Source organism: Periophthalmus magnuspinnatus, chromosome 1 (assembly GCF_009829125.3).
Source record: "Periophthalmus magnuspinnatus isolate fPerMag1 chromosome 1, fPerMag1.2.pri, whole genome shotgun sequence".
In the NCBI taxonomy this organism is placed as follows: Eukaryota; Metazoa; Chordata; class Actinopteri; order Gobiiformes; family Gobiidae; genus Periophthalmus; species Periophthalmus magnuspinnatus.
Window position 1 is genome coordinate 12,792,091 of NC_047126.1, and position 14,197 is coordinate 12,806,287.

At 39.4% G+C, this 14,197-nt stretch overlaps 1 protein-coding gene across 3 annotated transcripts in view; it reads left to right on the plus strand.

The window, feature by feature from the left end:
- Positions 1-265: 265 nt before the first annotated feature.
- The window catches only part of rgs12b (regulator of G protein signaling 12b), a 40,951-nt gene continuing 27,019 nt past the window's right edge, over positions 266-14,197 (plus strand). The window contains exons 1-5 of one of the 3 annotated variants that reach the window (XM_033972645.2): positions 266-390; positions 1,611-2,784; positions 3,732-3,971; positions 4,072-4,989; positions 10,369-10,488. In XM_033972645.2, the coding sequence (XP_033828536.1) occupies positions 1,786-2,784; positions 3,732-3,971; positions 4,072-4,989; positions 10,369-10,488 (2,277 nt within the window). In that variant the 5' untranslated portion in view covers positions 266-390; positions 1,611-1,785. Of the gene's footprint in view, positions 391-820; positions 856-1,610; positions 2,785-3,731; positions 3,972-4,071; positions 4,990-10,368; positions 10,489-14,197 lie in introns of those variants that run through there. The other 2 variants (XM_033972579.2, XM_055221334.1) reach the window with 2 other exon arrangements.

Here is a 14,197-nt window from a genome sequence, read left to right on the forward strand (position 1 = left end):
AATCTATTTGTGGTTAAGTTTAATTAATTACTTTAACCATTATATAGCTATGAGTTTAAAAGAAGTGTTTTCACACAAATTATTTATCCAGTCAGCCTGATTGTTCTTTTTAGTCCAAAATTCATCTCTGAGAAAACTATTGGCTGGAGTAAGCAGTGTGTAATAGACTCCCTAATTGATTTACCCCTAAACAGAGACGCTTCCTCTCCAGAGTAGCTCTGATTCTGAGCACCTCCCTCTCCTCCAGTCGTCCTCTTAAGGCTACTTCGCCAGATGGTGCAGCAAGCAGCCTTTTCTTTTGTTTACCCATCGCCTCTGAGTTTACCTTACTAACCTTGGCTACAAAACTATGGACACGGCACGACCGACATCACGACCGGATGCAGAAAAGTAAGTTTTAGTCTGTTGCTAGCTGACTTGCTTCACCAAACATCTTTGACAAAACATGAAGACCCCATCTTCCTCCTAGTTACAGCTTTGTACAACTCTTTATTCCAGCCAGCTGTCCCCATTCTTTGGTGTCTTTTGTCCATGTCATGTTGCTCTAATCTAATCAATGCATGGTCTAATGAATTTACTATCGCTGGTACTATTCTTGTTAAAATGGTGAAATCTAAGTTTTCCACCTGTTGAATTTGTGACAGGCGATACTTTTTTATTTGTGGTACCTCAAGCTAACTTTTCTCAATTTATCCACATAACTGTTCATGGGTTTGATTGACGGCGCGGTTAGCCAATAGCAGCTTCAAAAAGTCTGTGTACATTTCCGTTACCGTGGCAACAGACCGACATTCCAGATTTCGGGATGCGAGGGGCGGGACTAAGATTTTAGCAGGGTTGGTTGCACGTAGTAAAGTAAGTTATACCAAAAAGTTTTTAAAAGTGAAGTTATGGACAAGCTAAGGCGCATATATTCATTTGAAGCACGCGGGCGTTTAGCGATACTTTGACGCCAGTCTTTAACATTTAGGATGAGTTCATATTTTGCTGTTTTGAGCTAATTTGCTAGCCGATTATCTTTGCTAACGTATTTCCTGTTGCATTGGCTGGCTGCACTGCATGTAACTTGCTGCGTTTGCTTACAATAATGCACCAAACGAACTACAACGGTAACAGACAAAGGACTATTAACCTGTCAAACAGCTGTCAGATTTGGTCGGTAGGCTCGTGTCACCGCAGAATGACAGAACTCAGGTGTGCGCACCTTAAGACTCCGCCCACTGATCTACCTCGTGTTCTTCATATCCCACTTCAATCACACCTCTATCTGCCATCTTTACTGTATTTGTAAAACGCCTAACTACTTGTTAGATAGAACTGCTGGTTAATAGATAATCGAAGCAGATCACAATATTCATATAATGTTAAATTGAGATGGGAGGCCAAGTAAAATTAACATTGCTAATATTAATCACCAGCATGCTATTGTGTGATTATGGACCAGCCTTGAAATATAAATATATATTGTACATTTATTTCTACATGGTGTTGCTTCTGCCCTTTTTAATTTAATTCAGTTCATATTTGGAAAGAATAGTCCCCAATCAATTTCATAGCTTATGAACAGGGTTATGACATAAATGCTTTAATCATTTTCATTGTGTTGACAGGCACACTGCTGGCTTGTAAGGCTGGATAGCACCGTGATGTTACTGATATCCCAGCCACGCAAGAATTACGGCTGAGCTTTTCATCTGAGCTTTACTGTTTTCATCAGCACTCAGTCAAAGACCAGGATAATGTGAGGACATGTCTTGACAGAAGTATATCACAACATTTGGCACAATGTTTAGACAAATGGACACATCATCTAAGAGGCGTGGGTTCAACCTGCCTCCTCCGTGTCAACAGGGGCGTATCCGGGCTGTAGAGGTGGCCAGAGGAAGAAGTGGGTATGGTTTTACTCTGTCAGGTCAAAGTCCCTGTGTCCTTAGCTGTATCCTTAAGGGCAGCCCAGCAGACTATGTAGGACTGCGATCAGGAGACTACATTCTTTCTGTAAATGACATCAATGTTTCTAAAGCTTCCCATGAAGATGTGGTCAAACTCATCGGCCGCTGTTCTGGTGTTTTGAAGTTGGTCATTGCAGAGGGAGAAAGACCAAAAAGACACCATCACCAACGCAATGCAGGTAGCCGGCATCACAGCAGCAGTAATATGGCAGCAGCTTTTGTGGACTCCTGCTCCAGTGATGACGAGTTGGACTATTTCTATGATAACAGCATAAACAACAATAACAATAGTAGCAGGTCCGGGGCCAGAGCTGGTTGGTACAAGCCCAAAGTGGATGCAAAAACCATGGGCATAAACAGAGCAGAGAAGGTAGTAGCTGAGCTGCAATCTGGGGGGATTTTCAACATGATTTTTGAAAATTCCAGCCACTCATCTAGCAGTTCAGACAAAGAGAGGGTCACATCTGCATCCAAGCCACATCCACTCTCTGATCCCGAGTATCCCCCTTATCGCCCACGTTCTCATAGCAACCCAAACCTACTGTCTGAGGAAGAGATGGCCCAGGTTGTCAATGACGATGCCTTTTTCCTGGATGCAGACTTCAGACATCTTCACCTCCATCAGCAAGAGGGGGATGTGGGAGACGGAGGGGACTTAGGCCTAGAGTCAAATGAGGGCATCCTAAATGTAGGGATGATTGTTGGATATCTTGGATCCATTGAACTAGCATCTACAGGGGCTAGTTTAGAGAATGACAGTTTACAGGCCATCAGAGGGAGCATGAGACGACTTCGGGCTGAGCAAAAGATTCACTCTTTGGTAATGATGAAGGTATGTCTAATTCACTATTCACTGTGCTTTCAAGTTTATAGCACACACCACATCTACATCTACATCTACAGTAGAGATAGACCAGTATATTACTTCGGCGATATATGGGGCTACTATTTGCACTTTTCAGAGTCTCGTCTATCAGCCTTTAATCTCCTGCAGAGGATGATATTTTGTTTTGGCTGACCTGCCGCCTAAAGAATATGCATAATGCTCAATTTGAACACTTTAGTGTGAAGAGCACGAAACATGATTGCACTGCTCTCCTATTTTTCTGGTTAAAAAAAATGGGTTATGGATGAATTTGTAATAAATTTGTGGTTAATTTAAAATACATAAATTGGCCCTACATATCAGTCCAAAAATACAGGCAGATCTTATCAGCCTTTTTTTTCTGGATTCTAAACAATTGGTATCAGCATTGGCCATGAAAAAAAAAAAATAGCTTGTTTCTACTCAACAACTTCAACCAATATATACTTTATTTACTTAATCAAAGATTTTTTTGTCAGACTTTGTTAATGCTACTCTTCACTCTGCACCTTATAATAACATCTAATTCCACTGTAATTAAGGTTAGGTGTTCTCAAACCTTTCACAACTACCACCTACAATAATATTTGGCCTAACAAGTACCACCAGATTCAAACCAGGTGTAAAACATTTCGACTAATATCTAAAACTATTTCAGGTCTAAACTAGAGCTGAACCCGGTTTAAATTAGGGCTGTATACCACAGTTTGAGGAAAGGTTAGAGGGTTTGGGTTACATGTATTTTTTTCATAAAACGCATTCAATATTCTCAATGATAATACAACTTGTACACTGCAAAATGTTCTTATTGCGCTATAGCCATAGTCTAGCACTTCTGAATGCATGCTAGCAGTCAATTAGTTAGATTTTTAAAAAGTTTTGTACAATAATGTATCTGTCCTGTGCTTTCCCAGGTTATGCATGACAGTGTCCGCCTGTGCAGCGACAGGGGACAGGTCTTGGCCACGTATCCCGCAGAAAAACTGGCCTTCAGTGCATGTTGTCCAGACGATCGCAGATTCTTTGGGCTGGTCACAATGCAGGCCTCAGACGACCAGGATGACACATACTTTAACACTAACAGAGATGATGAGAGTGGTTTGAGGACATCTTGTCATGTTTTTATTGTGGATCCAGAGCTCTGCCAGCACCAGGTAAGATATCTATTTACATTCTGGTTTATATCACTAGTATATTGTATATTTCTTAATGTTTTTCTTACTTAGTTTTTTTGTACTTACTCCTTCCCTGCAGGTTCACCTGAGTGTTGCCTGCAGGTTTGGCTTCGAGTGCACCCCAGACCCTGACACGGGAGGCTGCCTTGAGTTTCCTCCCAGCTCTCAACCTCTTCTGCAGTTTGTTTCTGTCCTGTATCGAGACATGGGAGACAATATTGAAGGTGTGAGGGCAAGAGCTTTTCATGATCCTGACAATGACGCCCAACAAAACCACAGCACAAGCAGCAACAGTGACAGCGGCATCGGCAACTTTCTACCTGAGGAGAAGAGCAACAGGGTGCTGTTAGTCGACCTTGGGGGGCCTCCTGCCAACAACTATGTTCCGGGACCCCGTCACTGGGATAGCCCCCCGTCCTCTCAGCAGGCCTGGAGCCCCACCCTTGGAACAGCTGCACACCCCCCTCCACCCCCTCCTGTGGCTCTGAGGAACGGTCACTATCGCCATGATTCCTACCTGGCAGACCTCCCTCACCCGCTGCCCCTGTCGCACCATGAAATGTCACGAAGAGGGGTCCACCCACATCACTTCTCCACAGGGATACGGGGAGGAGCTGTGGGAGGGGCTGTGGGAGGAGGGGCGGAGCCTCAACGATGGCTACCAGTCCATGTGCTGAGAGACTGGCGGCAGCAGCACCACCTCGGCCTGAGCAGCGACCAGGAGTCCTATGCGGAGTCCACAGACGGATGGTCTTCAGCCAACTGTAGCACCCTGCCCCCACCCATGAGTAAGATCCCAGCTGACCGCTACAGAGCCCCACTGGCCCCTGGGGACCACCTGCCACCTCCGCCTCCTCCACCACAGCCCCACAGCCACCGGCTGGCTGCTCAGAAAGATGAGTGGGCTAAGAAACTGTTTGGTGACAGGGACAGACCTGCGGCTGACAGAGGGGATAGAGATAAGAAACGAGGGAACATCAAAGAAGGAGAGAAAAAGGTAAGTTTTGGCTGAGGTACTACACAAGTACTGAAATACATTGTTTAAAACAATTTTATTTTTGCGTTGCCCTTGTTTCTTTTCTGTTTTTGTAATCTCTTGTATTTGGAGCACCACATTTGTATGATAGTGAAATGGAAGATGGTGTGTGAGTTTGTGGACTGAGGGTTTTTGGTGGAGTTGTGTTAAAAGTGACTCCAAGATGAGAAGACTGAGCTGTAGAGCGCGTCCCCCATCACACAGCACTGCTGTGGAAATTTACTCTGGCTCCTCTCTGTCCGAGACCACACTTTATTGAAGCTATAAATCTATCTGTGTTTGTCCCCACTCTCTCACCTCCGACCTCGCTCACCTAGAGAAAGAGAAAGCCACTAATATGAAATAATGGCAGATTCAGCCTGGCTCAGACTTAGAATAACTTATTTATCCCACCGCTCCAGTATCAGATCATGCATTATGCACAGGGCCAGCATCTGCCACCACCTGAAAACCACCTGTTTCCCCCTGCTCTCTCAGGGACAGTGGAGGAGCACAGTTTTGAAACTTTGTAAAAGGATGATGGACTACTTCTGAACTGTATTTTTATTATATTTAGGAGAAAATTACAATATATCAAGTATACAGTTTAAAAATTTGCAATCAGCTGCAAAAAGAGTTGATATTTCTGCACTTTTGTGGTTAATTTAACACTTTTTTGCAGTATTTGAAACCTTAACCAACACATGTACAGGAATACTACTAATAATAATATAGTCTGAATATCGTGATCGAGATACTCCCAAAATATATTGAGATTTTAGTTTTTGTAAGTATCGGCCAACCCTTATACTAAATATTGGAGAAGCTCAAATCATGTATTTCAATTCAATTCATTTATTTTTGTAACGCCCAAAATCACAACAACAGTTGTCTCGAAGGGCGTTCATGTTTTGGTTGATGGGGGAAACCGGAGTACCCGGAGGAAACCCATCCAGGCACGGGGAGAAACATGAAAAACTCCACACAGAAAGGCCTGGTGACCCGGGGATCGAACCAAACCCTCTTGCTGTGAGGCATGAGTGTTGTCACTCTAGCCACCGTGCCGCCGGTATTTCAAATCCAATGCCCTCACAAAGAAATATGCTGACATCTGATTCTTACAAACAATTTGTATCAAGATGCCTAGAATAAACTTGCATAATTTTATAAAATAGTATACATTATTGCTAAATATATACAATAATAAAACAAAATTAAGATGCATATCAAAACACTATGTAGATTGACCATGTAGATGCCTTGTGTATGTTCAAGTGTTGAATTTTGGCTGAAGATGTCTGTGTAATCCCTCTGTTGTTCAGGTCTACAACTTTTAGTCCAGTTAACAGATTTTACTTTTGGCTTTTACAATTTTGGCTGAAGCATTGCCCATAAAATGTGAATAAGACAAAGACACACAAATGTCATGGTGTGGACAAACACACCATGAGTGTGAGTACAAAATATGTTAGAATTAATTGTTTTTTTAATTACATGGAGCAGTATTATATCAATCTTAGCTCATTTAAATGAGAGCGTGCAGTTGAACACTTGGTTTTTGGCACTTAAAAAACATTTTTCCTTTTTCACTTCTATTGGCTCTATATCCATCTTTACCATATGGTGGCACTATTTCACTACCCAAATATTGCTCTTAAATTAGCTCACATTTTTCAAGTCTTTTTTTGGACTCAGATAATTAAAATCTACTGGAGATGCCCTTTATCTTCTTTATAGTTTGATTAGTTATGATCAGAAGATTCTATGGTGGAATGATGCGTATAGATTTTAGCCAGTCAACTACTATCTGTGGTCCAAGTCCTTTTGTTCAACAATCGTCTTCAGCTCCCACTACGTAATTGTTCAAAATTTTGTCAAATAAGATCTCGTTTGATCTCAGCCAGGTTGGGCCTAGTTAGTACTAGGATGAGAGACCACAGGGAGACTTCAACTAGTTTACCTGCCTAATGTATGAATATGGTACGTGTGTGTATGACTGAGTGATTGGCAGGGGCAGATTTGCAGCCTTGCTTCCACCAGTCAACCCCAAGGCAGCTGTGTCTACAAAAATTACAGAAGCTACTTTGAGTGTATATTTAAGGCTAATACGTTATTGTTATCTGTTGACCTTTTTTAATAATATATAATTCAAATGATCATTTTTAAATTCAGATTTTTTTTTCTCATACTCAACATTTCCTTACTCGTTTGCTTGTACCCATCATCTTAAAAAAGAAAAAAAAAAGAGAGAGACTTTCTCACCTTGACTCATTAAAATGTCACAGAGTGGTCATGTAGGACTCTGTTTAATTATCACTTGTTTTTGCAAGGCCTTGTCAGCGCGAGTATCAGACTCAGACACATCAGCAGCACATGCAGAGTCAGTATCTAGGCAACACCACTGGTCATCTCCTGAAGAAACCAGACCTGCCTCTAATCAGCCCCACATCACATTCAACACGTGTCGGAGCCCGGCTGCTCTCATAATTACTCGCGAGTCAGCTGGACTCCACTCACACTTCCTGTTTTAGTGAGGCCAGTGCATGCCATTGGTGAGAACAATAAAGAATGGTTTGGAAGAACAGAAGAATAGTTTCATTGAAAAAAAAAAAAAAAAAAATCACTTTCTATCTTTTTCACCAAAACAAAATCTACATCTCATACTGTTACTTCTCTTAATTTTACTGAAAGATGCTTTAAGATTGTAGAAGCAATTGATGCACTACAATCTACATTGATTAATCAAATTTATTATTTAAAGTATTGGCCCAGAAATAAGTACTTCTGGGTCATGCATATTATAGGAGGAAAGCTAGTGGGAAGTCAAGGACATTCTTTCCTCCTTGGGCTCTAAAGTTTTATAAGTTGTTAAATAACTTATAAAATATTGATTACATACATATACAAACACTGTATTGTGAGTTCTATGACCCTATACAAATTGTATTGTGACAAAACCAGTGATTTACACCCTTACACAAACTCAACCCATTGAGATGGATTTTGCTTTGTGTACACGATGATGCTATCAGCTAAAAATTACAACTTTTGGAATTTGTTTTATTTGATTCAGTTGCTGTTCCTTTGTACACATATCCAGAAGTTACTGAACTGAACTTGATTTGTAGGTAATTACATTTCATGTAATGGTCACATTTTCATATAGCGCTTTTCCACCTTCAAGGTGCTTTACATCAAGGAACTACTCACACATTCATACACCAGTGTACACACATGTTTGCTGACTGTATTAATCAACTGTATAGCTGTGTTGTTGAAGCAATGATAAATTGACAAAAATTTGTCAAAAATTTGTCAGCTAGGATAATCCCTTGTAGCTCTACAATGGTTCACTCTAAAGTCACAAACTCAACACCACAGTGAAGCCTCAGCCTCTGGAGTCATATTTGAAAAGAGATTGCTCAGGTTTAACCCAGTTCTTTGAAAAAAATCATCCTGTTTTACTCCGTAGCAAGCCTCAAAACATTTTAGACATCAGCTGGATAATGCATGTAATTGTGTAGAATTACACTGATTTTCAAAATTGCCCATAGGAATGGAAAGATCTTAATTCCAAGAAAATGTTCTAAGTAATGTAGGAGTAATTTGAGCTCTATGAAAAGAACAACACCCTAAAATGTTATAAAATGTCAACTGGGTAATGCGCCAGCTGGGTAACATTCCCATAGACCCCATTATAAAATTAACATTACCCAGTTGACATTAGTGAGATTTAGTTTTTTGGAAGATACATACATTTTTCTTGCCTTATCCAAAGTGTTAAAACTTTTCCATTCATGTTCAACAGACTATAGATATCACAATGGATAACATTACCCAGTTTCCCATATAATTTGGATCTTTTTGGGGCTGTAATTCCTGAAATATTTGCTTGTACTGCATAAAAAAAATAAAAAAAATACTGTTGAGAATTTTAAGTCTGTCACCAAAACACACTACAGCCAGTGCCAAAAGGACAAAAAACTTTAAACAAATGTGATCTCATAAGTGTGTTACTTTGACATCATGAAGTGTCAATAGTTGCTGTTACTCAGTTGACAAAATAGTAATTTCAACACTTTTAAAACATGCAATGTGCCCCTAATGATAGAATCTCCTTTAAATCTTTAATCATTACTAATACCAACTGTTTACTACATTGTTATAACAAAATGTAGCTCTGTCTGTTTACAGCATCCTTCTCTGTGGTTACGTCACATTCAGGTGGCACCAGGCAATAAATCCTGATGAGGCAGTGACTAATGAGCATTAATTTCAGACCCAGGTTTATGGTGTCATGTAACAGCTACCAGATACTTTAATCTCCACAACCACTGAGAATTACATCAAGTTAACACAAGTTTAGAAGTCAGTCATTATCATTATGAAAACAAATGAAACGTCCAAGTAGTATTGTTCCAAGTGTCCATTGTCAGAGTCTATTTTGGAGATGGGAATCTGAAAGTTAAAGTCGTCACTGTAGGGCAAATCACAGGACTGTACATGCCTGTGTGTAACATGTGGAATTTATCATTGCAGTGGTGAAGAGTCTTGAAGAGGCATGCGTGTGAGACAGGCTTCAGGCCAGAATCGAGACTAAAGATGTATTTGTGTCAGTAAAATAAACATAAGATGGTTGTAAAAGTCATATGTGCTTGGACCAAAACATGTTTTTCAGATGTTCCTTGTTTTTGTTGTTAGTATAATATAATATATAATAATAAATGATGCTTAACATTCATATTATTACACAAAAGGTTGTATGCATTGTACTGGGAAAGTATATTTCAGATCAATATCAGTTACTGAACTTTTAAAATAATTGAGAAATTATCTAGTATTATCAAGTATGAAATAACCTATTACATGTTAATTGTCTCTAAATCTATAGTGTATGCATTTTACTTTGAATTGATCTACAGAAATGTATATTTTTATTGATTTATTGATTCACACTTGTTGAGTCATCGCTAGTCCTCACCAGAGATTAATGACTGAAGCTCTTTAATCTTAAGATTTTTTTCATCATAAAAACAAAAATATACATCATCAATGTGATGACAGTACTTTAGATGTGGTATCTATGTTGCAGCTCAGCACCCAAGGGTCAGTCTTGAAAAACGGTAGTTTACCGAGGGTCAAGTGCCAATGACAAGTGTGTGCTTGAGAAATTGGATTCTTGTGATCAAGACAGAAAAATGCGTTTTTAGACACATCGCTATTTTTCATCAGATCTTAATGGCCAATTTACTCCAGTCATTCTGGAAACATATTAAAAATAAATAACCAACAATTGAAATAGGGAAATGGTTTCATTGTTTTTTCTACCCACATCACATTTCTTGCTGTTGTCTGCTTCAGGGGAGTCGGTTTCGTGGCCTGACCATGGGTTTTCCTCCTCTGCCCCAGCGCTCCTCCGCTCGCCGCTCCTTTGGCCGCTCCAAACGCCTCAGCCTGACCCGCTCCTTAGACGACCTGGAGGTAAGACTTAACAGTAAGGGTTAGAGTACACATGCTGTACACCGAGACCCCTAGTCACCATCCATACACACTTACTGCAGTGCTCATATTCAAGCCTCCCATGCACCATATAGTGGCTCATGGGTTTCATATGACATGTCAAGGCCTCCGCTAGCATCACCGTGGCAACGTACAGAAAATCATAGCTTGTGCAATAGAGGTTATGCAGATGGCATCACAACCTTGGGAACTTTATTAGTGTCAATGGTGAGTAATGGCATTTTCTTCTGTAAAACCTCAAAACACATCTAAAATGTGAAAGAGCTGCTACAGTTTAATGACAAATATTAAAGTCTACAACTCTGCTAAATATTTAATCTGTCTCTGACTCTAAAACAAGAACATCAAGTCAACAGTAGTAAAAAATAGTGAACTGAAACATCAGGGACACAGGCTAACTAACGCAACCATCATTGATACAGACTTGTCATCATACACAGTTGAACTGAATCTTTCTCTCCCTAAATGACAAGTTTCTGAGTCTGTGTGTTGAGGAAATAATTACTGTGGGGTAAAAACAACAGCTCCACGGACAAAAATGAGCCAATAAAAAACAAAGAAACACAGTTAAGCTGCCCATAGTTCTGCCACTCAGTCAGAACTTTGAGGAGTATTTTTCAAATAAAATGGTGTCATCGTAGAACCTCTCTACAACCAGTACTTTGCGTTTTTGTATTTAAAGTTTAACTAAATGTCCTTTCTTAGTTTGTTATAATTTCACATTTACACAATACCATTTATTATTGGCACTTAGCTTTTGCATGGATTGATCTGACTTCCATTAGGACTGGGCGACAAACACATAATTTAAATAATCACTATGTTTTTCCTTGTATTGACTGATCATGTTTTTTGTTTTATTTTGTCTTATCAAAAGCAAATAAAATTGCATTCCATTGTAAATTTTCTGTACATAAACAAGACAGCCTTAACACACAAAAAATGATGTGCTTTTACTTTACTGGCAGAAGTCTATCATTTAAAAAGACCCTAGCTGATCATTGGAAACAATTAGAAATGATTGAATCTCCAGCTCGAGTAAAATAGACTTCACAGTCCTAACTACAATAGATCTTTGAAGCAACTACTATACTTTCCATATACTACTTTGTTTATCTAAACCTAGTAGCTAGAAGTATTTAGACAAACCTACTCTTGATGTTAACCTATTATGTTTAGTATACAAGAAACAAACTCTTTACTTTAAAGTTTAGCTATTTGTTACAATTTGGGTTCTTTTACCAGTATTTCTGCTGACTGCGTTCATTGTCCATCATTATAAGAATAGTTGCTTTGCCGCAAGTACAAACTCTGTATCTAGTCACTTGAGAAACATGAGTTTTCCTTAACAATGTATCTATTTAGTTAAACTTAATAACATCTATAAATAGTTTGCCTGCTGTGGTCATTGTAGTACTCTTAGAAAGAACTGTACAAGTGATTGCTATCATGGTTAAACACAATGAAATCATTGAGGCAATTCCCAGTTTTGCATGATAGCAATTTGTTCAAATACACAACTTGTAGGTACAGTATAGACTCTATATTTTTTTTTTATATTCGTAGGACATAATGAACGTTCCGCACTGGACCTAAGTGGCCACAGAAGCTGCAGGTTTTTGGTTATGATTTGAACAGCTTAGATTTATATTTATTTTTTGCATCTGTTTTATCCACTGTAGCTTCTTAAGACTAAATTGACAGATTCAGATGTTTTGTTTTTTGTCGGGATGATTCAAAACAGTCGCTCTTTTTTGTGAGATAGCAATCTGAGGAAAGGCAAACATTTCTGCAGTTTTGTGGGTATATCGAATCACTGGCATCAGTTCAGCAGATCTTAAGATGTGGCTATAGCAATGAATGCACAGGGAAACTGACATTCAAAAAAGAAAATAAAACATGTGAATTGTTTTTGATATGCTTGTGCACATGAAACAAAATATCTGTTCTCTGATAGTGTGATGATTTACTTTTAAAATCAATATTAAGTTCCCAGTGCATAATTTAAACATATCCTTTAGCGTTTAGATTTATTCATACATAAATTAACGTAAGTTTATAGAGGTTTAAACTAGTGTTAGTTAGTATAGTTAGAGAAATGACCTGTAACCTGTAAAATATCCATCTTCACGCAATAGTATTGGCAATAGATAGGGACAATAAACAATAATATTGTTTAAAGTGAGGGGTAGACAATATTCATGGAACATTTTGTATAATCGTGATACTCGTCTTTATATCTCCAGAATGTGCAGGAAAAAAGCTACTTCTCCTGATGATCTCTTCTGGAGCATTGTTATTTTCACTTATAACAAAGTACAATTCTATAACATTTTACGTTACATTAGTATGGAACTTACTCATAATATTAAGATTGTAATTATTCATATCCATAACATTTAGCAGCAACTTTAATAATTATCATGTTATCACCATTAATCGCAATTATTTTGGCCATGATGATTGTGACACCAAACTTCAATATCAGTGTTATATTGCCTAAATTGTTGCAGTCTTTGGACCCTGTTGATTACTATTCAGGCTGTGATTTTCATTATTAGTTTTCTATTACTGCTGCAGCTTCTTCTGAACACTGATAAGACATTGATCATGCAACACAATGCATGCCCAAACCCGCCCGTTATGTCAGCCATTAATTTGCCATGAAACAATTACCAAGCTCTCTCTCTCTCTCTGTGTCTCTCTCTGTCTGTCTCTCTCTGTCTGTCCCTTTCTCTCCCTCTCTCTGTCTCTCTCTCTCTCTCTCTCTCTTTGTCTCTCTCTATCTGTCCCTCTCTCTCTGTCTCTCTCTGTGTCTCTGTCTCTCTCTCTCTGTGTCTCTCTCTGTCTCTGTCTCTCTCTCTCGCTCTCTCTCTCTATCTGTCCCTCCCCCTCTCTCTCTCTCTCTCTCTCTCTCTATCTGTCCCTCTCTCTCTCTCCCTCTCCCTCTCTCAGCCCACCTTTTCTTCCGGTCGTTAGGCCTTTTACCCTTTTTGCTTCTCATGCAGTTATGTCCATAAACAGAGGGGGCTTTGTATCAAGAGAGCAAGAGGGACGTGTGTGTGTGCGTGGGTATTTATCTGAATGTGGGGGCTAAACTCTGTAGACACACTCACTTTATGGGGACAAAACTAGGTTCCCATGACATAAATTCGTTATTCTATACCAATTTTATATCAACAACATCGTTTAAAATTCAGATATGGATTAAAAAAGGTTAGGGTTAGAGTGTAGTTTAAAGTTTGCTAAGTAGTCACGATTGGCTTTAGGATGCATAAAGTGTGCATGTATGTGTCTGTGTGTACGTGTGTGTCTGAGTGTGGATGTGTGGATGTGTGGATGTGTGGATGTGTGTGAATGTGGGTGTGTGAGTGTATATGTGCTTGTCTGTGGGGGTGTGTGTGTGCGTGTGTGTGAGAGAGAGAGAGTTCATGTGGTGACGGTTGTGGGGGGTAAAGGGGTTTGAAGTGTAAGCTGCACTTCTAATGAGCTCTGATGACCCACTGGCTGACAGTCCCCTCGTTAGGAGAGCCTGTGCACAAAGAAAAAATTCACACACTCTGCACACACACTAGTTACACTAGGTCCGTAAATCACATTCTTGAATCAGTTACCCACAAATATAAGTGCATCATGTTCCTATTGTATCATGATTGCAGGAGCACAGACC